We start from the raw sequence: 25,790 nt of genomic DNA on the forward strand, positions 1-25,790 counted from the left end.
GTCCTGCCTGCCCGTCGGAATAAACAAGACGCTGGCGTCCAAACGCACCTGGGCAGTTGGAATGAGCCGCTCGTAGGAGGCCGACGCGAGGCGCCGTCACGGGGTTGTGGCCGAAGTGTGAGTGCGGTGGTTTCCGTCGCGTTTGGTGTCGGTTCTGCTTGTCCTCCCGCCGCGGCGCCAGTTGGCCGAGTCGCCGACGTTAGCATCTGCTAGCCCGAAGCTCCCCCTGGTAATGGGGCGTGAGCTGATTATTTATACGGCGCTAGGCTAGTGACGGTTAGCCTGCCGGGTTGCCCGCTGCTCTAAACCAACTTCAGCGAAAGGCAGCGATTGACAAGGAGAGTCCCGCCGGAGTGAATGTTGATTGGAATTGTTCTGAAATGTCCTCACGTCGATCGTGTGAGTGGGAGAGAACGTGTGGGGCCACGTCAAGAGCCACCGACGGACACCGACAGTGGGATGCATGGATGTGGATGTAGATACTTTATTCATCCCCGGAGCGAAATTGCAGCGTCGCAGCAGCTCGTATCTCAACAGTAGGCAGCGATAATAAACACTTTAGAGTAATAACAGTGAAAAATAGATCAACGTGCCATTAACTCTTGAGAATTAACTGTTGTCTCATTCTGCAACACGATTAGCCGTCCTGTGAAGTATGAGCCCAAATCTAGGAAAACAGCCTGTACATCTGTTCATTAGGGGACTTCTGCATGTGGCCAATCTTAAAATTTTGTAAAAAGGACCAAATTGTAAGTCCCTCGATGATACTTGCCTCACGACTTACTCAACCAGACTTTCTGCCTTTTCAGGTTGGCTGCCGACTCCGCTCTCCTTGAGGGGGGTTCCTGCGTTTGTGCTGCAAGAGCCTATTACCATTTTCCAATTCTGGATAAATCTCCGCCATCGCCATGCCTCTGCTGTTCTTGGAGAGGTTTCCGTGGCCGAGCCTCCAGACCTACACGGCGCTGAGTGTGGCTTTGCTCGCTGGAAGCATCTTCAGTGCCTACACCACTGTGACCGACCAGGGATTTGGTTCGTTGGAATCGGACGAGCCGCAACCTCCCTCCTCCGAACTGGAACCCGAAATCCCCGGCGATGAGCTGGGGGACACTGATCTCGCAACCACTGTGCTGTGGTATTTAGTCACCGACAGCCTCTTTGTATGGGTGAGTCTAGAGTCAAACTTAGTAATGTGTGATTATATACCATAGTGTCGTTGTTTTCATGGCGGTAGAGCTGGTGGTCTAGTGATCTAAAGGTTGCTGGTTCGATCCCAGGCTCCTCCTGCTAGCATGCTGTAGTGTCCTTGAGCAAGACACTTAACCCCTAATTGCTCCTGATGGCTGCGTCCGTCGCTGTTTGAACAATTGTAAGTCGCTTTGGATAAAAGTGTCTGCTAAATGACTAAATGTAAAAATGTAATGTAATGTTCATTGTTTGTGTCTTCCTTGTCCCTCAGGTGTTGGTGAACACATTTTGCTGCTCTCTGATGCTCATTGCCAAGATGATTCAATACGCAGTGTTCGGGCCCCTCAGAGTCAGTGAGAAACAAGTGAGTTGTGGAGCTGTTTTTGTTTTTGTTTATTTTACTTGAGAAAGTTACAAAATGAGGACATCGTGTGAACAGTATCTCTCAGCAACTATTTATAAATTGGTGTGTTAAACATCAGAATCCGCTTATTTCGGCAGGTACATTATCAGATATGAGGAATTTGTCGGGGTAAACGGTGCATTGTTGAACTGGCTTTTGGTGAAAAAAAGCCTAGCAGTCGGAAAAAGTTAAACAAGAATAGCCAAATGTACAAAAAATATGTGAAATTTCCATTGAAAATAGCAGTATATATATATAATTATTTATTTATTTGCTAAATAAACAAATATACAGAATAAACAAAAAAATAGATTATATGCGCAGGATAAGTTATGTTATAAGGCACTGAAACTAATGCACCATGGTGGAACCACAAGGTGGTGCTGTGCATTCTCGCACAACACAACAGTAACATAACACCGACCGACAATGGCAGCAATGGACAAACGTGACCTTGGGCTTTATTTCCACGTCAGCATTTGCTGCTTTTGGTGGCGATTGTGATTGACTGTTCGACTAGGCCAGCAACCAGGAGCTCAAACCAGCATGGGTAACTCGGCACGACTTTGTTGTCAGTGGTAAAAGCTAAACGTTCATGGCAAGGCGAGGGGGAAAGGTTCCATTTGAAACTGTGTGACATGAAAGCTGTACGACAGTTGTCAAACGATTCCTCCAAACATCACGTCTGATGTCCTGTTTTGTCCGTCTCTGGCCCCCAGCACCTGAAGGACAAGTTCTGGAACTTCATCTTCTACAAGTTCATCTTCATCTTCGGCGTGCTGTACGTGCAGACGGTGGAGGAGGTGGTCATGTGGTGTCTGTGGTTCTCCGCTCTGGTCTTCATTCACCTCATGGTCCAGCTCTGCAAAGACCGATTTGAATATGTAGGTGTTTTTTTTATTTATTTTATCAACTATACCACTGCGGCTGGGCCATAGATCCATGTATTGTGATATGCGACTAGATAATGTCTGGGATTTTGGTTATTATACTATTGTGCTTTAGTTAAATGTTGTCTTTCCGGCTACGTTACAGTTAAGTGATGCACTGTTCTAGCTGTTCATCGTGGCCTCTACCTTCCCAAAATATCATCAAATTATCCATATTGCGTTCAAAAACATTTTGGTCATCCAGCCCTACATATATATATATTTATTCATTTTAATTAAACAGTTACTTCCCCGGCTTGCTGCAGTGAGCCGGTTTGTAGTGTTCTGCTATCTTTGTTGTTCAGATAGTAGGAAATGTGGTTTGTTGTGGAAAATTGTTGTACCTGATGACATTGCTGAGCGTCTAAATAATTGCTTTGAGAGTTGGAAAGTAGTAATCTTAATACCTTGAAAAAGCTCTTTGTATGATCATGGCATCTCATTCACGGATCCAAAAGAGGAGTTTTAATTTCTCGTTGTCAGGTCACATGTATCTTAAAACCCAAGCCTACGGCTGCTCCAACAAATTGATTACATAATTCGAAAATGATGGGCTTATGGGCGTAGAGGTTAACTATCCTAGCTTTGGATAACATGTTAATCGATTTTTAAATCCTAAAGTCTGTATATGCTTTCAGTAGCTGCAGTGACAGTGACGTTCACAAACAATCCCAGAGTAGAAGAGAAGAGTACACTATGATGTATCATGGGACAAATTTAGAATTTCTTCTGTAAAGGCCGCAGGGTAGTTCACACATGACTTCAACCGGATTAGAGTCAAATACAAAACTCTTTTGAATGGAGAATCACTTTACAGCGCTGAAATAATGAGACTGGCAACATGTTTTAAGGCAGTAGATGAATTAGAGGTGAGCTGCATGGCAAACAATATATAATGTTATAATTTTTACACTGCATTATTGAACAAAATGCTAATTTAATACCATTTTTAAATAATGTACTGCGGACACTGCGGGTGGTTTTTACATTTAAGAGGAAGGTGTTAATGAGCCCGTGTGAAGGCTGTTCCCCTGGAGCAAATCGTCCTTTCGCTGTTTGTGGGTTTACGGAATGAGAGCAACACCCCGGGGGGGTGTTTTTTTTTTTTTATCAGCTCTGATTCTATAAATAGTGCCTTGTACATGCATGAGTGGCTACTGATACCGATTTAGGTGCATCTCTCTCATATCCACGTATCAGATTGTGTTCTGTGTGTCGTGTCAGATTCCATCTGCTTACCTTGCATGTGGGTCACCAGCAATTGGAGATTAAAAAAAAATGTTAAAGGTTGGTGGTCTCAGCAACTGTAAAACAGTCGCACAAAATATGAATAACCATATGTTAGAGGTGGCTGATGTGGCCCAGTTTGTGTAAATTTATGAATCCTAATAAGAGATTTTATGTCACAGTAACAACAGGTGGTAGACAAAATACATGGAAAAAGCTTAACTTTGAAGTAACTAGAGCAAAATTACAAATGTAGCTACAATTGTGAGTCATATTTGTTTAATTAATAATAAGCAGAATGTGTCATTTGTAAGGAGGTCTGACAATTAGCACTTTGATATGTGAGGTTTGATAGAAACTTGTGAATTATTCAAAAATCATAAAACAGTTTGGGGGGGGGAAAAAAAAAAAAAAAAAGAACCGCATCATACAGGCAATCTCTCGCCAGTTGCCCCCCCTCAATGCCCTTTCCTTGCGCCGCTTCCGTGATCCTTGTTTAAAGTGCGTTGTGTTTCCCCCCCCTCCGTCCAGCTCTCTTTCTCCCCCACCACGCCCATGAACAGCCACGTGCGAGTGTTGTCCCTGCTGGTGTCTTCGCTGATCGGCTGCTGCGGCCTGGCCGTGGTGTGCGGGCTCCTGGGGGCCACGCACGGCATGCACACCCTGTCCTTTATGGCTGCTGAGGTGAGAGCCGCAACTAGAGACACTATAGATGGCGTGTATCCTATTCATAAAGAAAAGAAAAAAAATAATAATAATAATATTTTTGCCCTTGATTTGGGGGGGGGGTTGTGTTCTGGGATGATGTATGCAGCTCATGATACACAACATGGGGTTCATGAGACAGTCATCATATGTAACATTATAATTTTGAGGCGATATCAAAGGACTATCCACAGAGAGGATTGTCCAGATACAATGAGGTTTTCGAGCAACCTGAAGCAACTAACCTGTTTCCAAAGCGGCCAAATAGTTGGTGCGCAGACTGCAGATGCGACTCCAGAATGTGTCGATGGGAACAATCTCTAATGAAGAACAACATACATGCATCTGATTCCAGTTTCCCCCCAGTGATGCACTTTGCTTGTCGGCATTTTGTCATCCATAATTGAAGTGAATGGAGAATAGCAGAATGGGTCCCTAAAAAGTAATGAATTGGAATTTGGAAAGAATGTGAAATTAACAGAACACGTTCTTGTGTTTTTGTTTTGGTTTAAAGTCATACTTCTTGAATGGATACTTTTTAGATACCTTTTTGATGTTTACTCTTTTCTAAAGCCTCCAGTACACCATTACTGCTATCAGTTTGAGGAACATACGTACTTTGATTCTGTCTTCAGCAGTTGTAGCGAAATATACGGTGCATGTCTTCACTTTTCATGTCGCAGAATTTAGTCGAGCGATTTTGTACATATGACTTAATGAACAATGTAATTACAAAATGTTGAAACTGACGGAATGAAACGGAAGGAATTGCATCCTATTGACATGGAACTTATTTCCCAGTGTCTGTTGGTGACGGTACGCACTGGGCACGTCATCATGCGGTAAGTCATGTTTTGTATTATTGTATATATTATGTGTTGTGTCATGATTGAATTTGAATTGAATATAGAAATATTTTCATTGTTGTGCATAATATTGTCGTCAAAACGGCAATGATAAGAATGATGCGATACGACCTAGAAATAGGTTTTTGAGTATTTGATGGAGTTTTATTTTATCTGCTGTCGTTACCATACAGTTCAGTACGATGAACATCCGCTGGATTCTTTCATTTTGAACTTTGAATTTACGAATGGACATTTTCATATTGTGTGTAATGATATTGGGCAAATTTGTGGCAATCATGAAATTTCTCTATATTCAAGTTCAAGTTCAAGAGATTATTTGTCACATACATATACATACGGTCATACATATATGCAGTGAAATGTCATGACACCTGGTGATTACGCACAATAAGCTCTATAAGCTCTAAAAATACTAAAACATACCAAAATGTGCGTAATCGACACAAGGTGCTATTGCCTGGGCCTAAGTCACTTAACGGGGGGGGGGTAATGTTTGCACTCCAGTTTCTGTTTATCTGTTGCCATGGCCCCAAAAGTAAAATGCTTTTTATTTTCATTTATTTTTTTATTTTTTCATTTTTAAATATACTCAAGTGTTCAGGGGACTCATGCTTCACACCTTTTTGAAGCCATTTGCCATCCGTTCTTTCTGGAAGTAAAATTGATCCACCTTTTATGTTATGAGGTAAATCGTGAATATCCATGAATTAAGGACTCCTGTAATGTTTTTTTTCTGTTGCATTAGTTTTCCAATTGAATGCAAAGAACACTGCGTATGTGTCATGGCCTGACAAAGCCACACCTTTTTTCCCTCTTAGATATTCCATCCACCTGTGGGACTTGAACCACCCAGGCACATGGGAGAGCAAGGGGACGTACGTCTACTACACAGACTTCATCATGGAGCTGGCCATACTGTTCCTGGACCTGATGCACCACATCCACATGCTGGTAAGACACAGAGGGCGGGGAACGCCCCTCTGGACCGGGGTCGTGTAGATCAGGGTCTCTCTCAGGGTTCTGTTCTTCCGGTTTGGACTCTGGCTTTGGGTTTTGACTTGGCTCTCAGACTCCACTCACCTTGCAAAGACGCTACCTTGACTTGGTCTTTTCTCGGGCGGCCTTGATGACAACACTGTTTTACCTTTATATACGTTCTACTGTGGCTGTCCGTCAGACAATAATATGACCTTCCCTCATTAAAAAAAATAAAAATAAAATCCAAAATGACGTTACCTGATACCGAAGTGGTCGCACTCAGCACACTCACACTGCCGATGGACCTTGGTTGACACCAGAGTAACTTCTTCCCACTTCTGTGGAGGACGAGCTAAAAAAAAAAAAAATCTGTAAAAAGGTGGAACAAATCTACGCCGCCTACTGTTCACTGTTTTGTTAGCAGAAATGTAAAGCTAAATAAATAATTTACCTTAATGTTTCAGATAATTTTATTGAGATATTTTTCAAGGATGAAAAAGACAGCGGACAAGGAGGAGGGGAGTCAGGTAAGGGCCCATCACTTTAAGAGGAACTGGGATTGACTGGTCATTGTAGTGTAGTGCTTTCGCCTAGTTGCCTTTATAATTATTGTTTTGTTGTCTACTTTAAACTAACCATCCTGGCCTGACCGCGGCTCTTCTTGCCAAGCTTTAGACGCCTCAGATGTCAAGGGTCTGGCAGTTTGTTGAGATCCTGCTTTTAAAGCCATGTTGACCAAAGCCAGTCCCTATCTTGGCTCATCTTTTTGGGGTTTCTGGGCCTCCCTCATCGCTCAGATGTTTTTATTTTTATTATTATTTTTTGTTTTTCCCTCAGATGTTTTTAAACGCCATCTCTTCCACTCTGCACTGCGAATGCCATATAAGATTTACAGTGTTCTCCGTCGTAGAGACTTTGAGAAAATTTAGCACAACGTCACGCAAAGTTTAACTTTGAGTTCTTATCCAGGTTGAGGTGCTCAATTATTTTCTTTACTCATGAAAAGTCATGAAACTGAAAGTTGAATACAGGTACTCCTCACATAACAACCTACATGTTTAACTGTCTGTATGGTGCGCTGCGTACAATACTGCGGCGTGCGCGCTGTGTGCACAGTGTCTCACCGTCAAGCATCTCACCGCACATCACCGTTCTCAGTCTCGTTCCCGCAGTCTGTCAGTATTCACTACACTAGCGTTCCCAATCTCCAAGACTGAAATAAGGGTAAGATGGCGGGTCCTCCTTTATCAACCAATTCGTTTAGCGACCGAGTTCCGTTCCTACGACCAGGTCGTTAAGCGAAGTGAGGAGTACAAAGCATTCCAAGTCAAACCCTTAAAGGGGACCTATCATGCAAAACTCACTTTTTCAGTGCTTGTGCCCATACATTTGGGTCTCTGATGGGCCTACTAACTGTGAAAAAAGACTATCAGTCAGTTTTTCGTGAGCTGTCTACTTCAGAAAACATGGCCTGAAACAACACGTTCACATTTGCAGCCAACCCCTACTAGGCTTGGGCGATTGGACAAAAATATCGGCAAACAGCGATGGGCTGGGTCCGTCGGCGGTTGTTTTATGTTTTGGGTGATTTTTGTCCCTTTTTTTTTTTCTACTTTAATGACCTGTGAAGTGCAATTCAAACTGTGCGTGAATAGGAACTGGTAATCTGCGTCCCGCCGCTTTTCTCCTCGCCTGGAGAAATCCTCAAAAAGAAGAAATAAATCACTGTAAACTCCGTTTCCAGGTCATTGTGAAAAAGGCTCTCCCTCTTTCTTTGGTTCGGTTCAGATATTTGAGGAACAACACGTCAGTGTGGAGCGCACTCAGACACATCTGTTACTGGGGGGTGGGGCCACAGCTCCTCCTCTGGGCAGCAGAGACGCCGTCCGGGGTGGGCTTTCTCCGGGATAATTACACAGTTTGATCTTTTTATTTTTCTATCCTTTGAAAACACCTAATTAAGCGATTGTTTTAACCGAACCTCCGCACTGCAGCCGGTGGAACCCCGTGCTCCGCGTTTGGCTTGTTGGTTGCGTCCGGTTCAAAACCAAAATAATCCCATGTAGGGTTGCAGAGAGAGAGAGAGAGAGAGAGAGAGAGACAGGCATGTCGGGACACCCGCGATCCGCTCCGTTCTAAATCCCAAACCCTGTCGGCTCACAGAGCTTGGGGCCTCGGGAGGGCGACTCCTCCCACAAGAAACATCCCGTTATGGAACAGGATGGTATAGAGATACGTTAGAATGGCTAGAATGAATAATCTAAGTGGTATTTTCTGCAAAAAAAACTTCATAAACATGTTTTCGGGACCTCAGGGACCAATAATATAATAGGTCTCCTTTAAACTGTCTTTGAAGCCGTTTGTTGTTACGACAGTTGCCTTAAGCACAGAACTACATAAACATAATTCCGAAAATTAAAAGGTCACTTTCCCTAGTTGACATGAGATTAAATTTGACCCATACTTATTATTATTATTATTTTTTATCCCTTTCTCTCTATCCTTGTCCTCTTTTTCTCTAATCAGCTTTTTGGTAACATCTGGCTGTCCATGGCAAGCTTGGTGATTTTCATGCAGCTACGCTATCTCTTCCATGAGGTCCAGCGCCGCATCCGCCGCCACAAAAACTACCTGCATGTCATCGACAACATGGAGGCCAGGTGATGATAACACACCGTCTTTTGATTGTTTATCTCGTTTGTTAATGGACTCGTTCTCTGTAATCTGAGCTCAGATTCTATATCTATCTATTTGTTCCTGGCAGTATTTGCCCATATCTGTTTTTTTTTGTTTTTTGTAATGAATATAGTTTTTTCTTTGAGTTTCATACAATGTGGATTTTATTTATTTTTATATTTCTGTCTTGGGTAGGTTTGCGGTTGCTACTGCCGAGGAGCTGGCAGCCAACAATGACGACTGCGCCATCTGCTGGGATGCCATGGCGACTGCACGCAAATTGCCCTGTGGCCATCTCTTCCACAAGTAAAGACTTGTTTCACTCTCAATTACTTTAAGCGGTGTGTGGCTTGTAATGTCGGAAACAGATCCCAGCCATCAGTGTTTCCCATAGAATTAGATTCTATTTGTGGTGGTGGGGTGGGGGGGCTTACTGAGAGTCTTTATTAATTTATTTCTTCTTTCAATAAGGACATTTAGTAAAATAAATAGAATGGGGGGGGGGAAACATAAATGTTTTGTCGAAGTTGTCAAAATAAAAACACAATGTTTTGATTTACTTTATTTAGAAGCAGGGACATGTGATCGCTCCCTCTCCAATGTCTCCATTACACATGGAGAGGGAGACGGGGTCTAAAATTGTGCCTCGATTGCCCCACCAGAGGACACTCAGAGGACCCAAAACATACTTTCCTTTTTGATCAATGATTTAATATTAATTTCGAGGGCTTTCATGCATAATCGCAACAGATTAATAGATCCGGGGCTATTTTTTTTTTTTTATTCTTGTTTTTGTAAAAATATATATTTAGATAGGGGCTATTTTGGATCCGGGGCATGATCATGATCATGTTTTGATCCAGGGTGTTGCACTGAGAGGAGGTGCTATTCAGACTGGTCCCTTATCAGTGTGTTTGTGAGAGAGTAAGAGCGGGGCAAGGAGGAGCTGAGCAACTCGGGGCACTGCATGCAGCCCGACAATGAAATATGGTTTTACCCATTTTAAATAGTCCAAAATATATATGCGGCGGTCAATATTATCGTGCAAGCTATCGTGTAGAAGCCTTAAAACCGCGTTACAGGCTCAATCATGAAGCGATTTCCTTTCCAGTTATGAATCATTAAGCAATTGTGTTCAGGATGTAAAATGAACACCCACCACCTGCCAGTATTGTTACTCATTTCTGTGGACTGTTCTCATAAAAAATCCTTATAAAGTTCCATGACCTGTTTTTAAAAAATAATATCAATAATTATAATTGACTGGTGGCTGCAGCTCCTGTTTGCGCTCCTGGTTGGAGCAGGACACCTCGTGCCCCACCTGTCGCATGTCCCTGAACATCTATGCGAACGGGGGCCAAGCCGGCAGCCAGCAGCAGGCGGGCGCCCCGGACGAAAACATGGGTCCCGGGGGGCCGGCGGCGGAGAACCGACCACATATTAACCAACACAATCACTTCTTCCACTTTGACGGTCAGTGTGACAAGCAGGAGCCTCAGCAAGATGACGGTTACAGTGTCATCGTGGTACTGCTAAAGGATCAATGCTAACTGTGTCTGTTGTTGTTGTTGTGCATCCATTTCTTATTTTTAGTGAATACGGTGCACGATTTCATTTCTTATCATATACTATATCTATAGTATTTCTGAGGCTTTTCTATTTAAAATCTGTAGCTTGATAAGTGCTACGTTTATAATGTTTATTTGACCGAGCACAGTCACTGTTATTACTTTTCTGGTACTTAAATCTGAGACCTTAAAAAGTTGTCACCTGTGAACTGGTAGGTTATGGATTAAAAGAAGTGGGGGGGGCAAGTGATAAGCACTGTGGCTCCACCCAGCGCTGCCTGTTGTCCTGTGTCCTGGTTCACACATCATTGCATTTCAAGGAAATGTCTGTTTTATCCTTTATTTTGATGTTTAGGATTTGAATGTACAGTAGATGAGTGCAAATAGTTTTGTGTGTTTGACCTTCCAGGCTCCCGTATAGCGAGCTGGCTCCCCAGCTTCTCAGTGGAGGTGATGCACACAACCAATATTCTGGGCATCGCTCAGGCCAACAACTCCCAGCTCAACGCCATGGTAAGTTTATATATACTCTATTTGCAGATTGGGGCTATTTTTTATTTTATATGAGTAGATGTTTTTCAGTATCACACTGTATTTTTGGGTAAATGTTGTAATTATACCAATCTATACCACCCAGTTGTGTTCATCAATTATACATGACTTGGAAAAAACTTTCCATCATAACTTGGCTTTTATTTTGTAATTGACCTTGTGTTTTCTACTGGGCCAATGTTGACAAAAGTACAAATGAATGAAGTATTTTTTTTTATTTTCTACTTTGTTTGATTTGCTTGGGCAGACTATATATTGTGTGTTTTTGTATGTTTTTACTTGTGTTCTTTGAAATAAGATTTTAAGTGGTATGCACCTGTCATACATCAAATGCATATTCCATTCAGGGTAAACTACTTTCAGTATTAACACAGTAGTGAATAAATTATTATTGATCTATGGCCCATCCTCTGCTCCACTCTTTCACTTTCTCTTCCACTTCTTCTTCTGTTCAACCCGCTCATTGTCATTAAAAAAACCTCCTTACATCTCTTTCTGTGTTGCCTGTTAACCCCGTCCCCGTCTCTCCACGTCCCAGGCCCACCAGATCCAGGGGGTGTTTCCTCAGGTTCCCTTCCACCTGGTGCTGCAGGATCTGCAGCTCACCCGCTCCGTCGAGGTCACGTCCAACAACATCCTGGAGCGTCGCATCCAGGTTCCCTTCCCCGCGCAGGTCCGTGGTGGAACTTCTCCCCCAAAGAAACATTCCCCCGATAATACTACATTAAGGCCTTCCACCGGTAGTGCATTTATAATGATAAATAATAATAGTAATACATTTTATTTGTGTAGTGCTTTTCGAGGCACTTAAAGACATTTTACATCACATAAGGAGAAATAAATCATAGCAAAATACAGCAGATTTGAGGAAAATGTGGTGGGAAAAATATCAAATCAAAAGGAAAGTGTGAGAAAAGGGAGGAGGATTTCAGACATTAAAAGCAATAAAAAAATCAATCAATCAATCAATCAATAATGTATACTTTATTAATCCCTGTGAGATTAATGTTAAGCTGGTTGTGCCTCTTGATATACAGTGGTTTGATACTGTGACAAAATGTACTTATTGTGGTTTTGGACGCGTCTGCTAAATGACAGTGTAAAACTATCTATTATGGCAGAATATGTGTAGGTAATTAATAACCAACCACTTCTTTGCAAGTTGTTAATTTATCGTCAACCAATAAATCTTATTTTGATGGATATAAATTGTTTACCGAAGACACATAACCCTATGTTTTACGTGCATTATTATTATCAAAGTACAGGCAATTAGTTGCATGTCTTTTGAACAATGGAAATGAAAAGCCGCGCCCCCCGCCACAGGCCTTAGAGCGCAGCCCCATCCAGGCGAGTCCCACCCCAGGGGATCAGGCCGGGCCCAGTGGAGCCGCAGAACCCGACCCCAACCAGCCGGACAACATGGAGGTCCGAGGAAGCCGCTTCTCCAAGTCGGCAGACGAGAGGCAGAAGATGCTCAGGCAGAGGAAGGAGGAGCTGCTTCACCAGGCGCGCAGGTGGGTGACGGTTCACGACCAAAATGAACAACCTGCTTCTGGCTTTGGTTGTACGAGCCGTACTAACCAGAGGACCAAGGACTTGCACCATGGGACTTTAAATTGATGAATTTGACTCCATACATCTATATGGAATATCAACTAGATATAAATGGTATTTTTAATCCATTATAAGGGTTTATGATTGTAGTCTATGATGTCGAGACTAGAAGTACTCAACTTCAGAGGGACACTTTCAGCTAATTGGCTGGTAGAATACTTCCCTCTAATTGGCTGGTGGAATACTTCCCTCTAAATGGCTGGTAGAATACTGCCTTCTGATGGGCTGGTAGAATACTCCCCTCTAATTGGCTGGTAGAATACTGCTATCTGATGGGCTGGTAGACTACTGCCCTCTAATTGGCTGGTAGAATACTGCTTTCTGATGGGCTGGTAGAATACGGCCCTCTAATTGGCTGGTAGAATACTGCCCTCTAATTGGCTGGTAGAATACTGCTTTCTGATGGGCTGGTAGAATACTGCTTTCTGATGGGCTGGTAGAATACTGCCCTCTAATTGGCTTTTTTTTTTTTTTTTTTTTTTTTTTAAATCTTATTAAAATGTCGATTCCCGGAAGAGAGAATCTCATCCGTGTGTGTTTGTTTTTTTTAACGTGCCACGGTCGTCTTACTCCCTGCGTGTCCTTCCAGGAGATTTCTGACCAAGAATCCAGATGAGCCGGAGGAGGACGACCTGCCCAGACTGGAGGGCGCCGCCGCGGAGCCCGACCCCGACCGCAGCGCCGCCCTGCTGTGACGCAGAACAATGGCGGCCGCCGCCGAGAGACGCATGCACAGCCAGCAGGACCCGGCGCACTGAGGCCACCGAGCGACCTCTGAAAAAACACCCATCGGCGCAGGCAGAGCAACAGGATTTGTCCACCACCACCTTCACTACCATACCGTATCTGCTACCCCCCCCCACCCCCCTCCCATGCAAAAAAAAAACCAAAACAAAACAACAAAATACAAACAGTGCCCATGAGCATGGCCTCTGGCTGCTAGGAAAGTTTGAGCTGTTTTGGGCTTTCTCCACCAGACGAGTGGAACGGCCTCCGCATCACTGAATTCAGCCGCAGTCTTCTTGGAGTTTTTGTTTTTAAGTTGAGAAGGAGTTTTGCGGTCAGTGGGGCTGCGTTGTCCTTCGTCTGCCGCCATCAGAAATGACCGGCTCCGGTCGAGAACAGTATTCAGTTTCATCGGGAGCGGCTCAGGTGGGACATGAGCGTGTATCGTAATCGGAATGGAGGCGAGACGGGCTTTCTATAACGCTCGATTAGTATAATGCTTGGGTCTGGGCTATTTTTCTTTTTAATCAAAATAATCTGATTCGGAGGAAGGAAATAAATTTAAACAAAAAACAAAAAACACATGGGAAAATGTCTAAGAGAAACTGTCATTTTTGTTTTATTGTTTTATAAGATGATTTTCAACTGTGAAATTTAGAATAGGTGTCATTGTTTAATTCAGAGCTATTTCTTACCTTGAGAGTAAGAGGATGTCACTTTAGTATTTTGCAGCCTTTTCCTCTTAAAACATGAATGTACCTATCAGACTAATGCTGCAGTCACAGAGTTTATGAGCCCCGGTGGACAGCGGGGTGGATGGAGTGTTGTATGATATCCCCCAAACCGTTTGCAACGATGTGCTTCGACAGATTGCGGATGTAAAGCTTTGTATGTGGTTTAAAGTATTCCTCAGATCTTAAGAATAACACAGAGGATGTGTTACATGTTTGTATACATTAAAAAGAAAAGTGTTTATTCTTTAATTCTTTTTTTTTTTCTCGCGTTTTTCAGCTCTTTGAGCCTTGTGCTTACAGGTTGTTTTTGGGATTTTTTTTTTTTTTCCTGGACAAAACAAGGCATCCTAATGTTGTTTTCTACTCTTGAGTAACAGGCTCCTTGTCTCTGCTGTTGAGATGCTGATGTTTTTTGGGGCGACGCTGTGAGGTTACAATTCAGTCCACGCGTCAGTGTGCTTGACGAGCCTCATCGATTCCCATCCAAACCAGCAGTTTGGCGCCGTTGGTCAACCTGTGTGTAACTATATTTTATAGTTTTTACATATAATTTTTAGTGATGTAGCATATGTGTCATTTTCTGCTGATAAGACTGTGGAATTGTAAATCAAGACATTTTGTCAAACCTTACATGTGTGGCAGGAGACTGGTAGCGAGGATATGGAGCCCTGTGTATCTGTACATCGTGAATGGTTTGGAATTTCACGTTTCCATGTCAACGCTGTACATAACATGCATACGTTCAACAGCGGCTCATGGAAACTTGTGGAAATATGGACGTACTGAATTCTATCCAGTCTCTTTTCCAAACCGGGCAGACTGAGACGGCGTGTTCTCCAGGTGGTTTTTTTTTTTTTGTGCTTACAGTGCAACAGTTTGAGTTGACTTGCATGAATCCAGAGAAGTGCTTTGTCTGAGTACACTCTCTCCCAAAGATAATCCCACACTTCCACTAAAAAATATAGACTCTTGCGGCATTTTTATTCTTTTGGTTCATCGTTCTCTTTCAATTCACCATGATGTGAACTGTTTTTAATTGAGGTTTTTCCGCCGGCAGTAGGAAGTAATGATCCGAAACTCGCCGAACATTTGTGAAATTACTCAGTGGCCCATCATATCCTGGGGATCTTTTGCTTTTCTTGGTTTATTTGTTGACCATTGCAGATTCAATCTAATCCGAATTTTCTGGACCGAGCTTTCCTATATTTTGTGCCTAAGTCAAAAGGTGATTCGAGTACGACTTATGTAAATAATGTAGTTTTTGTAAAGTGTAATGGTTAACTCAATAAAAAATAAAAAAAGAGCTTCTCCACAGAATTTCGACGGACAGCTCCAACCCTTTTATATGACACGACGCCCGTTGCATGGACGTAACGCATGTCTGGTGTTTTGATGCAAGGATTTGAGAAATTGCAGTGGCTATAATATGAGGTCACGTGTGTGTGTGTGTGTGTGTGTGTGTGTGTGTGTGTGTGTGTGTGTGTGTCGCCGGGGGGGGGGGGACTCCCGACGCGCGGGGGAACAGAGCGCGCGGTGACGTCATCGGACCGCGCCCACTCCCGGAAGCGTCCCTGCCACGTCATAAGCGTTGTTCGCGCAGCAGGAAGTTCCAACAGTTCCCGGCGTGGGCTTCATTCAGTTCGTTCCCGGACAGTCTTTCACTTTTGGGGTTTTTTTTTTTTTTTTTTTAAATTCATCGGTGAGTATCGCAGTAGCCGATAATTGATTGTGATCAAATATTACGCATAGAAACGTCGCTGGCGTCAGCCCGGTGAGAAGCTTACGTCACTGACGTTATCCCTATGGTTTGACGTTTAAAGGAAACGGACGATGAATGTAAACGTAGCGGCGTGGTACCGTGGGTCACTCACCAATTGTCCTTCGGTTACCACTGCTCTGTTCCCTGTCCCAAAAGACAGTGGTCCTCAACGTGGGGTCTGGGGGGGGGCCCCCCGGGAGGACCTGGAGGGGGGGTCCCCCCCAACAGTGCGATAACTAAACGTCAACTTCACAGGACGTGCCGTCATGGCTGCCGTGATCGACATCATCGTGTGGTCATCTCTGTCACGGTAGTGTGTGGACAGGGATCAAATTCGGGGTCCTTGGTGTGGAAAACGGTTGAGAATCACTGACCGGAGCCATGGTCATGGGCTTTTTTGATCGTAATTGTTTGAGCTTATTCGTTTCAAAAAGCAACACCCGACAGTTGAAAAGAAAACGGCTAATATCCTGAAGTGCGTCATGAATACCACTGAATGTCCTCGTTCGATGGGTGTGGCTTTTAAATCACATCCTGGTACATGAGGTCAGTAGCTTTTGATCAATCAGTATCTTTTTATTAAGGTGTGTAAAGCAAGTGAAGGTACAACTTGCGTCTATTATTTAGTGTAGTAGGACATGCTCAATGATGGCTCCGCTCGCAGAACATTAGGAACCTCATTGGGGAAACTGTTTACCAGGACAAAGTTCTCTGTGACTTTGGCCTGAAATGGCTTTTGGGTAAGTGTCAATACGACGTTAGACTATTCGATTCCTCTCACCACTCTCCTTTTCGATGGCGTGTGGTGAACCGTGTGTAGACCATGAAGGTCGTCGGACTGAACGGAGGACTTCAGGCGTATATACACATTTTGGGGAGTATATTTGGGGACAAAAAACTAAATCACGTTTCTATTCCGTATGAACTGAAGCGGCCTCTCTCACTTACGGTTTGAAATGGTCTCAGACTTGATGTAAAAATAAATAAATTGGGGGGAAAAAAAATCTGATTTCCAGAAGGAAGACTAGAGCTAATCCAGGTCGAAGTGAAGGCCTAAATTAGATCTTTGGATTAATGGGTGTGGGCCTCCGGGTTGATCTGGACACAGACCAGCACCAGGACTGGACAGAATGAGCAGACTAGTCCTTCATCACCTTAGTCTCGGACGTCCTCGTCCGGGAACCGATTCTTCTTAAATTAAACAACGTCTCGGGAACATTCTGGTTAAATGGAAGTAGGGTTGGTTCGGTCCCGGTTTAGATGAAACCCCGTCTGCTTGCGCCCCCACCAGAGGCTTGGGAATGCTGCTGGACGACACCCCGCTGTTCGAGCCCTCTCTCCTCCAGGAGCTGGACTGGAGCAGCAACTCTGCCTCCTTCTCGCCCCCCATCTCCCCCTCTAGCCCGGGGGAGGGCCTGGTGCTCCGGCCCCTGTGCACGGCCGACTTCAACAGGGGTAAGGCGCAGTACCTCGACAGCTCTCTCTCTCTCGTTCCTCGGGTCGGAAGATCGTCGGAGACGGTCGTTCCGACGCGGGTAAATCGACACGTTTCAGCCCTTCTTGGTTTCCGGTTCGGTGTTTTTGAAACGCGTAGTGGCGTTGGACACGGCAAAACCTGTTTTCGAAAAAAAAAGGGCTGGGACATTTTTCCCCACGTTATTATTTCGAAATAAAAAATCTTTGAATTCAAGGTTCGTCAATGTAAATCTTTTGAGTGGAAACGTTTTCTTGCACCGGCGGAATTTGTGTTTTAATACGTTAAAACACAGACATGAAATCACAAGAAATGGTAGCGTCACGTCAGGTAACTAATATGTTAAGTTATATAAGAACTCTGCATGGAAACTATTTAATGACGTTGTGTTTCTCTGTTCGCGTCCAGGGTTCTACAAGGTCTTATCCCAACTCACCTCCACGGGCGACGTCACCGCCGAGCAGTTCATCAGTAAGTCGCCCGTCGTTTTTTTTTAACGTCGAGTCGTTCACTTTCCCACGTGCGTCCACAAGTCCCGCGGAAGTGGGTTAATGGCGCCGGTCTCCCGTCTGTCGCCTCCCCAGAGAAGTTTGAGCACATGAAGAAGACGGGGGACTACTATGTCGTCGTGGTGGAAGACTCCACCCTTGGACAGGTTGTCGCCACGGCAACGCTGATAATGGAACACAAGTTCATCCACTCCTGTGCCAAGGTACGTCGTTGCGTTCGGTCGACGATGATGTCCCTCTTCAGCGATTCAAGAAAGAGCTTGAGCGCTCCACTAAGTCGTAATCGGGGCAAAGCCCGTAGCGTTGGCATCCTGTGCCGTTGATTAGGGGCCACAACTCAATAAGTGTGACGTCTCCTCTCCGCCAATTTCCTCCCCGGTTCTCCAAACAGAACAGAAAAAGACAAAAAACCCCTGTGTGTTTCTGATCTGTGCTGCGTTGCATTTGTAGAAGAGGACTGTTTTGAAGAATTTAGCTTAAACCAGTTGATGCCTTTCGCCGTCCCTTCAAAAAGGAGATTTGTACTTGCTCAAAGAGGTAAATCTCTCCACAACGAATTGTATCCGTCCCCGACATTTTCGTTGCACCTCGTCCGTAATCGGCGTCGCCGCCGCCTCGAATTAAAGTGGGCATCGCCGTGTGAGCAGCGTTCTCTGTGTCTGTTCACTTCCAGAGAGGACGGGTGGAGGAGGTGGTCGTCAGTGACGTCTGTCGGGGGAAACAGCTCGGGAAACTGTGAGTGAGACGCCGAAACCGCGGGCACATGTTTAGGCGGGGGGAAAAAATGCAGCCGCCTCGCTGACGCTCACTGTCCCTATTGAACATTTATTATTTTTTAATCTGTTGTTTATTTGTATTACATGTTCTTATTTGTTTGGAACGTTTTTGTTCGTGATGGAACATTTTTATTGAGTTGTTTTGATGAAATCTGTAATTAATTCCTATAACAGCTTGTAATGGTTTCAATGAAATACTCAGAGAAGCCGAATTTAGCAGAAATTGCAAAAAGGTCATCTAAAATGGGGATAAACTTAAAAAAAAAAAAAAAAGGTAATCTTCCTTCTCATCTCTCCCCCTCAGGTTGGTTTCAACTCTGACTCTCCTCAGCAAAAAGTTTGGCTGCTACAAAATCACGCTGGAATGTGCCCCCAAAAATGTGGCTTTTTACGACAAGTTTGGCTACGCCGCCTCGTCGGAGACCTACATGCAGTGCCGCTTCTCCGACTGACCCGACGACACCCGAGGCTCCACCATCGTTCATGTCGAGACTTGGTATCCACACAGGAGGAGCTGCTCCCGGGAGAGCTTCCCTCTGACAGCGACAAATAATGACATAACGGAGGATTTCTCTGGACTCGCTCTCTGTCTTCAACACACGCTCGGTAAATCTTCATGTCTCTGCTTTCTGCCATTTCTGGTTTCAAATCTTTCTCGAAATCCAACCCACCGGGGCGGAGATCTGACCTTGGGGGGGTGTAATATCCGTTGCACATGATTTCAAGTTTCTCTTTTTAAGGGATACCCCGGTTTTTCTTTGGGGAGTTCGTTTTCCTTTTCTTTTCACAGGAAAAAATGCGACCGTGCCTTGCGCTAACACAGCCTGCCGCCGTCCCTGTCCTGGACACACAGGGAGCAAAGCGGTGTTGATCACAAGATCGGTACGAAGTGAATTTCCTCCAAAAACTGGGAGTATCTTTTTAACCCGTCGAAGGGGTCCGTCATACATGTGTATCAGGCAAGATACTGCTATGCAATTGCAATAAATGCAATTATTGATTGGAGAAAAACCAAAGTGGTTGCGGTCATGAGTTGTAGCTGCGAACACAACTCTGTCACATACTGCGTTTCAACAAAAGATATCCTTGCGGGAATCTAGGCCAAAGTTGTGATCGTGATTATTTGGAATCTCAAATTGTACAGCATCATCAAGAAATAACAAATGAGGTGTTTGTCAGCTCAGTGACCCACACGGATAATCTTAAATATCCTAATAAGATGATGACTCGTTATTTATGCGTATTTATTTAGAAGACTTGAATGTGGGTTTCGTTCTTGGTTCTGATCCGCCTTCTCGGTGCAAAGTTCTTTAAATTGATCGTCTATATTTCACAAATCACTGATCTGTCTGACGGTTTGTCATTGGGCTGCTGAAGGTTCTTATACAGTACTACAATGAAGAGTTACTCGAAAGGAAAATACTTTATTTTTTATGACATTCTGTACAACATACTTTATAAAGTAGCAAAGTAATAACTTGGATGCTATGAATGTGGGGATCAATGGATTTATGTATGATGGGGTGTGGATTAAAACGGTCTTATTTAAGTTGTTATATTTGGTAACCGGTTTGCTCGCACAATATTGGAGTTAATGTAATATATTTGCAAATAAATATGGTTGTTCATATAAAGCATGTTTTTGGTTAATTCTTTGTTAAACACTATTGCCTTTGAAGAAAAAAGATGTCACTTTTTTTATTTTGTATAATAAGTCTGAATCTTGGGTTTTGTGAGGAAAAGATGGAAAACGACCGCACGTGCACATCGCTGTCACACGTTTGGCTGTGCGGATTGTGTTTTAACAACTGGGATCTATAGCGAAAAGTTAGTTGTATCAGCAGTAACACGATGAAATGTGGAGTTGCGCACCAGTCCTGAGTGCAGGGTGCGCAGCCAGTTCCACTCAACGTGACGCAAGTATAGGAATTATTTTGACTCCGACAGCGACGCACCCACCTGGACTCCAACACCTGAACCAGCCTGAACGAGACCCTCAATCCGCTGCTTCCCCAAAACACTACGAGGCTGGACCCCGTCTCCATTTTGGAAATGGTGTAAAAGGCATCTTTACTTTTAATCTTAAAAAAAAAAACAAGTTTCTCTCAGTTGGATGATACATTATGCAATCGTTTCCAAGGAACTCGATTTGCATTGGAATTAAAAAAAAAATTGCCGATTTGTTCTGTTGCGTTAAATGATTTAAATCCTGCAGTGAAACCACACGACCCTCAAAACAAACAAATACATGATATTTTGTGCATCCACCGCGTCACGTGTGAGAAAGAAAGTGAAAACAAAGCAGCGCAGGTATAGGTCTGACTTTTTTTTAATTAAGCAGTGACTTGTATTTCTTACTATCCCACAGTAAGCCTGATGTTAGTCGTAGCACCCGTTCATCGCAAACCAAGGCGTCATGCTTTACTATTTTAATTTCCTTCATGGGGCGGCGCTGCCCCGCGCCCGCCGTCGGCTCACTGCCCCCCCTCTGGTCGACCACAGTAATAATTCAAGTATCGAAAGTGCATTATTGCAATACTGTCCCGCTGCAAATGCAAAATGCTTTTTAAATACTATAAAACTGCAAAAATCTTCCATCAGTGCATACAGCTTGAGAACAAAAAGAGCAAGAAATAGAATTACAGAAAAATGTTATCAAATCCCAACGCCCTCGGCCCGGAATGTCTCAGACATCGGGAGCCGTTCCCGCCGCCGCCCCCCCCTAGAAAAAGTTCAAATATTTACATTTTTAATTTCACTAAAAATGTAAAAAAAAATAATAAAGAGTGCACTACGCCAACCGGCTACGTGTCAGCAAAGCTCATCCGTTGTGCGCTGCTGTGACCTGCATTCCTCCAAAATCCTCGTCTTCCTCCAGACTGCGCTTGCGGCTGCCTGTTCACATACATTACAAATATATGGATAGCATTATTTTCTATGCATTTATCATTCTCATATTTTTACAAGTTGTACGTATATATATCACTCATATACATAGATATATAAATACACACATACAAACATACATATCCACACACACACAAACATTACTTCCATACATTCAACTGGGGGCAGGGGATTAAGTAAAATGTTAACCCCGCTAAAAAACAACCAAAAGAAGTGTTAAAAAAAGGGATGCATATGGGCAGGTCAACTTTTTGATTTTAACAAGTGATTTTGCTGAGCGTGCGTGTGTACATGACTCAGCACGGCTAAAAAAGCAGCAACAGCTTTACTAAACCCCCTCGGGATCAACCAGTTACGATCTGTTATTTATTCTCAATATTATCTGCAGTGCTAGTGTGTGCACTTTATTCTGCTGTTTTATCGTATGTTTATTATTGTGTCGCTTTTCTAAATTTATATTTCCAGAGGACGTATGCAAGTAAGAATTCCATTGTGCTGTTATATGACAAAACACCGGAACTGGACTGAGCTGGCGGCTGCTGCTGCTGCTGCTGCTTTACTCAAAACATGATCTTTTTTGGGACTCCACCCTCGACCGAGAGAGACTGGCGGCCCCTGTGGTCTCACCTGGTCCCCCAGCCTGCAGAGAGAAGGACCTGCCCAGCTGCATTGGAGACATCATCTTAATGGTCAGCTTGGCGAGGTAGATCGCCTCGTACTCCTGCACACGCAACACGCATCGTCACGACGACGGTCAGGAAATTGTCCCAGGACTAATGTGCAGGTACAGAGGCTGCCCGATTGTTTACCTGGCGCGCGCAGCAGTCCATCATAAGCTGCTGACCCTGTGTTTTTCTTACGATATGAGATCATTTATCACTTATAGTTTGTATCATTTCTATGGTTGGACAGAAATGTTTGGTTGCTTATATAATAACATAGAAGGGTTATTTAGGAATCTGGGATAGGATAGATAGCAGCAGAGTCTAAGTGATTGGGGAACATACTTTTTTTTTGATTTCAACACTTTTGACACTTCTGTCCAAAGCAACTTACAATAAATACTTGTAATTAACTATTTAAGGATTTAAAAATGTTATATTTCATCATCAATTCTGTTCTGAATAAAAAAAAAAAGAAAGTCATGCCAAAACAACAACAAAAAAACAAACAAAGACATTAACTACACGACAGCATGTTCTTGTTCGCATTGATAAGCCAGTTCTTGTCAAATGAATCGATTAATAATCCCTTTTTTGGAACACACCTGTAGCTGATGCACAAATCCAACGTTTGGGTTGATGCAGAACCTCCGCTCCTGGACGTGGCTGAAAGCGTCCCTGCACAACAAACACATTTAGAAGCAAAAAAAAAAAAAAACACAAAAAAAACACACAGGCAAGAAAAGTGAGGATGAGACTGGAAACCCACCTGTATTTCATTCCAAATGTCTCCATCAGGTATGCAATCAGCAAGGCAGCACTGAGAAGAGATGATCTTATTTTATTCTGCTATAACTATTATCTTAACATATTAATTTGATAAATGCCAGTTAAAAAAATAATAATAAAGCACTTAAAAATGAGCCATTTTAAGAATAAAAAAATTCTTATTGTGGCCTATTTAAAATAGTAAAAAAAAAAAAAAGAAGAAAAAAAGAACAACATCATCAAAAATAAAACAGACAGTGCATAAAGACAAAAGGTTCTTTACCTTCTGGAAATCCCTGCATTACCATGAACCAGAACCTTTCCTAAAAAAAAAAAAAAAAAAAAAACAAGCAAAACACCCAACAATATTATTATGAGGAGACCAATTAAAAAGGGGCCAAGATTGCTGCTCTATAAAGATGTAAAATACGATGAGTACATTAGAAATAATTTAGCGTTACCTCCATTTTCTAAGCAGCTATCGATAAATTCTTTAGTCTGTTGAGGTTCAAGTAAAAGAAAACAACACATGTTATAGAAATAATTTAATGTATATAAACATATTATTTGGAGTGAAACATGGGTAAGACAACTCACCTTAGGGAAAAATCTTATTATATTTTCAACTGGATTGTCAGCAATATCTAACACAAGGTATCTGCAAAAATATTAAAAAAAAAAAAAAATAGTATTTAGCGGCTGAGAAAAAAAAAAACCCACCCAAATAAAATAGCGCTTCAAGTCCCAATTTTTCATCCTAATCTACACCAAAAAAACAATAAAATGTGTATAAACAATAATGTAACACTTCTAAGTGCATCACTTACCTAAATGTATGTGGAAAATTAGGCTTGATAAAATTGGCTTCAATGTCTTGGCGGACACACACAATATGAGTGATGCCCTGACTCTCAAGGATTGGCAGCTAAACACAAATAAAATAAACAAAGAAAGGTGACACGGATGTCGGAATAAAGGACGGGCCCGTTTTCCTCCCTTAGGCCACGTCCGCCCGCCAGTTAAAGAAAGGAGAGAACCATCACCTTGCTTTTCATTGCAGCAGAGTAGGGGCCTAAAAACAAACCCGGTAAGATCTCCTGTGAACGAGACACGGCAGAGCGGTGTTATGGGGGGGAAAAACAAACAAACAAACAAACAAAAAAATAAAATAAAAACACAGGCAGGAAAACCTCCACGTCTCTAACACATCAATGTCATATCTGGAGGGTTTTTAACTGGCGTCTGGCAGCAGGATGAGCAAAAACGACGACGGCGCTGCCACGGAGTGCCGCCGTTCATTTTTGACCGCCGAAAAAGATCCCATTTAAAGTGGTGATCCATGAGGTCGTCTGTGCCGGGTGGACGACACAGCAGCAGGATTCTATCGGAATACACAGTTTAAAAACTTCAAAAGATACAGCATCAACGATGAGATTTTCCATTTTTTTCTTTTCTACAAAATAACCTCTCGGATTACCACTTTAAATAACCACTACAGCAAGTTCCAAAACTGAAAAGTTAAAGTCGACTGCATCACTGGCAGAAGTCAGGGAGGGTGTTAAAGGGCGAGGAGCTTCACCAAATCAAGAAGATGTAGAGTTGGTGATCAATGCATCGGTCTGACGGTGGTAAAACCAACGCCCGGGGCATTTCAAAAGCAACAGCATCTCGGGGAGGCCGATCACTCCTCCCCTTGGACTTATCGTTTCACCACAGAGTAAACAGCTCAAGTACCTGCATTTCTCGCCTCATCGGGTACGCCCAGTCCTGCGAGGTGTGGGGAATAAACACAGTGAGTGAGAGATCCCGCACGGCGTGGGAGACGCGTGACGTCACCGGCTCAGCTGAGCGCAGCCTCCCGCGGGGCTAACGCTAACGAGCTAGGCTAGCCGGAGTCAGCGCGGCCGTGGCGGCGGCGGGGAGACACGGGCGGACACCGACGTCAAACTCGTCCCTGACGTCAGGACCCGCGGCGTGACATGGAGGCACGCGTCCCGGGGAGGGCGAACAACCCCCCGGGACGCGGACCGCGTTCCCCAACCACCGCGGCTAACCTAGCATGAGCTAACTAGCGCTAGGCGCGCACACACACACGCACAGGACGCACCAGGACGTCCTCCTTCGGCGCGGGCAGCGACGGGAACTGAAGCTTGCTCTCCCCGTCCATCCCGGCGGCTTATGCGGGCGCCGGCGGCGGCGGCGGCGGCGACGGCGACGACGACGGGCCGAGTTAACCGGAGAATCGCTTGGGCTCGTGTCGAGGCGCCACACGCGCGTCCGCCATGCCGCCCCCACTGACAGCTGAGTCACGTGGGCCGCCGACGAGACGCGCTTTCACGGGAGGAGACCGGGAGGAGGAAACGGCGACGTCGAGTGGCCACGGGGCGAACTGCACCCGGGGGGTGACGCGGCGTCGTGGGGGGGGGGGACTGGTGACGCGGCGTCGTGGGGGGGGGGGACTGGTCCCACGACGCCGCGCGGCGGGCGTGAGAGCTCCCTGCACGTGTGCGGCTGTGTTTGGGTTTTGGTTTTTTTCCTCTTGGCGCGTTTGGCGTGAATCCGGCTCTCGCATTGTTGGCCCGCCTCCTTTGAATTGGACTCGGGCCATTTGCTCAAGTGGTTTGACCGTGCGGTGGTATGTTCGAATCTCTTAGGGCCGGACTGACCCATGTTCAACTGCTGTGCACATGGAACCCTTCTCCCACTTCGGCCTTCAAAGTTCTCCTCTGAACATTTGCTGCCGCCACCAGGATCTGCACCCGC

The 25,790-nt window shown here is 44.1% G+C and overlaps 3 protein-coding genes across 3 annotated transcripts; 2 read left to right on the top strand and 1 right to left on the bottom strand.

The window, feature by feature from the left end:
• LOC307227972 (E3 ubiquitin-protein ligase AMFR-like) lies at positions 1-14,421 on the top strand. Its single transcript, XM_079997426.1, has 14 exons — positions 1-117; positions 810-1,166; positions 1,460-1,552; positions 2,311-2,475; positions 4,279-4,431; positions 5,254-5,294; positions 6,140-6,272; positions 8,826-8,959; positions 9,171-9,281; positions 10,252-10,448; positions 10,953-11,056; positions 11,634-11,768; positions 12,422-12,612; positions 13,302-14,421. Exons 2-14 carry the CDS (start codon positions 909-911, stop codon positions 13,405-13,407), a joined length of 1,821 nt encoding a protein of 606 aa, XP_079853552.1. The 5' UTR covers positions 1-117; positions 810-908; the 3' UTR covers positions 13,408-14,421.
• Positions 14,422-17,232: 2,811 nt separating this feature from the next.
• gnpnat1 (glucosamine-phosphate N-acetyltransferase 1) lies at positions 17,233-20,946 on the top strand (the record flags this gene model as incomplete). Its single annotated transcript, XM_079998230.1, has 5 exons — positions 17,233-17,386; positions 17,814-17,876; positions 17,990-18,117; positions 18,588-18,649; positions 18,995-20,946. The coding sequence occupies 5 exons, from the start codon at positions 17,233-17,235 to the stop codon at positions 19,140-19,142; spliced, it is 555 nt and encodes a 184-aa protein (XP_079854356.1). The 3' UTR covers positions 19,143-20,946.
• Positions 20,947-20,977: 31 nt separating this feature from the next.
• On the bottom strand, positions 20,978-25,313 carry styx (serine/threonine/tyrosine interacting protein). Its single transcript, XM_079998229.1, has 11 exons — positions 25,135-25,313; positions 24,762-24,794; positions 24,071-24,124; positions 23,855-23,952; positions 23,625-23,685; positions 23,489-23,525; positions 23,311-23,350; positions 23,029-23,079; positions 22,865-22,937; positions 22,225-22,318; positions 20,978-21,585 (listed from the first exon to the last, which is right to left on the bottom strand). The coding sequence occupies exons 1-11, from the start codon at positions 25,192-25,194 to the stop codon at positions 21,512-21,514; spliced, it is 675 nt and encodes a 224-aa protein (XP_079854355.1). The 5' UTR covers positions 25,195-25,313; the 3' UTR covers positions 20,978-21,511.
• Between the last annotated feature and the right edge of the window lie 477 nt (positions 25,314-25,790).

Source organism: Zeus faber (assembly GCF_960531495.2).
Source record: "Zeus faber genome assembly, chromosome: 3".
NCBI classification, from domain to species: domain Eukaryota; kingdom Metazoa; phylum Chordata; class Actinopteri; order Zeiformes; family Zeidae; genus Zeus; species Zeus faber.

Bases quoted from the DNA above. Each gene is read 5' to 3' on its own strand.
- LOC307227972 (XM_079997426.1), top strand. From the start codon at position 909: ATGCCTCTGCTGTTCTTGGAGAGGTTTCCGTGGCCGAGCCTCCAGACC. The intron at 2,476-4,278 runs GTAGGTGTTTTT...CCCTCCGTCCAG, and splicing joins GCAAAGACCGATTTGAATAT to CTCTCTTTCTCCCCCACCAC. The intron at 5,295-6,139 runs GTAAGTCATGTT...TTTCCCTCTTAG, and splicing joins ACTGGGCACGTCATCATGCG to ATATTCCATCCACCTGTGGG.
- styx (XM_079998229.1), bottom strand. From the start codon at position 25,194: ATGGACGGGGAGAGCAAGCTTCAGTTCCCGTCGCTGCCCGCGCCGAAG. The intron at 24,795-25,134 runs GTGCGTCCTGTG...CACACCTCGCAG, and splicing joins CGCCGAAGGAGGACGTCCTG to GACTGGGCGTACCCGATGAG. The intron at 23,526-23,624 runs GTGAGTTGTCTT...GAACCTCAACAG, and splicing joins TAATAAGATTTTTCCCTAAG to ACTAAAGAATTTATCGATAG.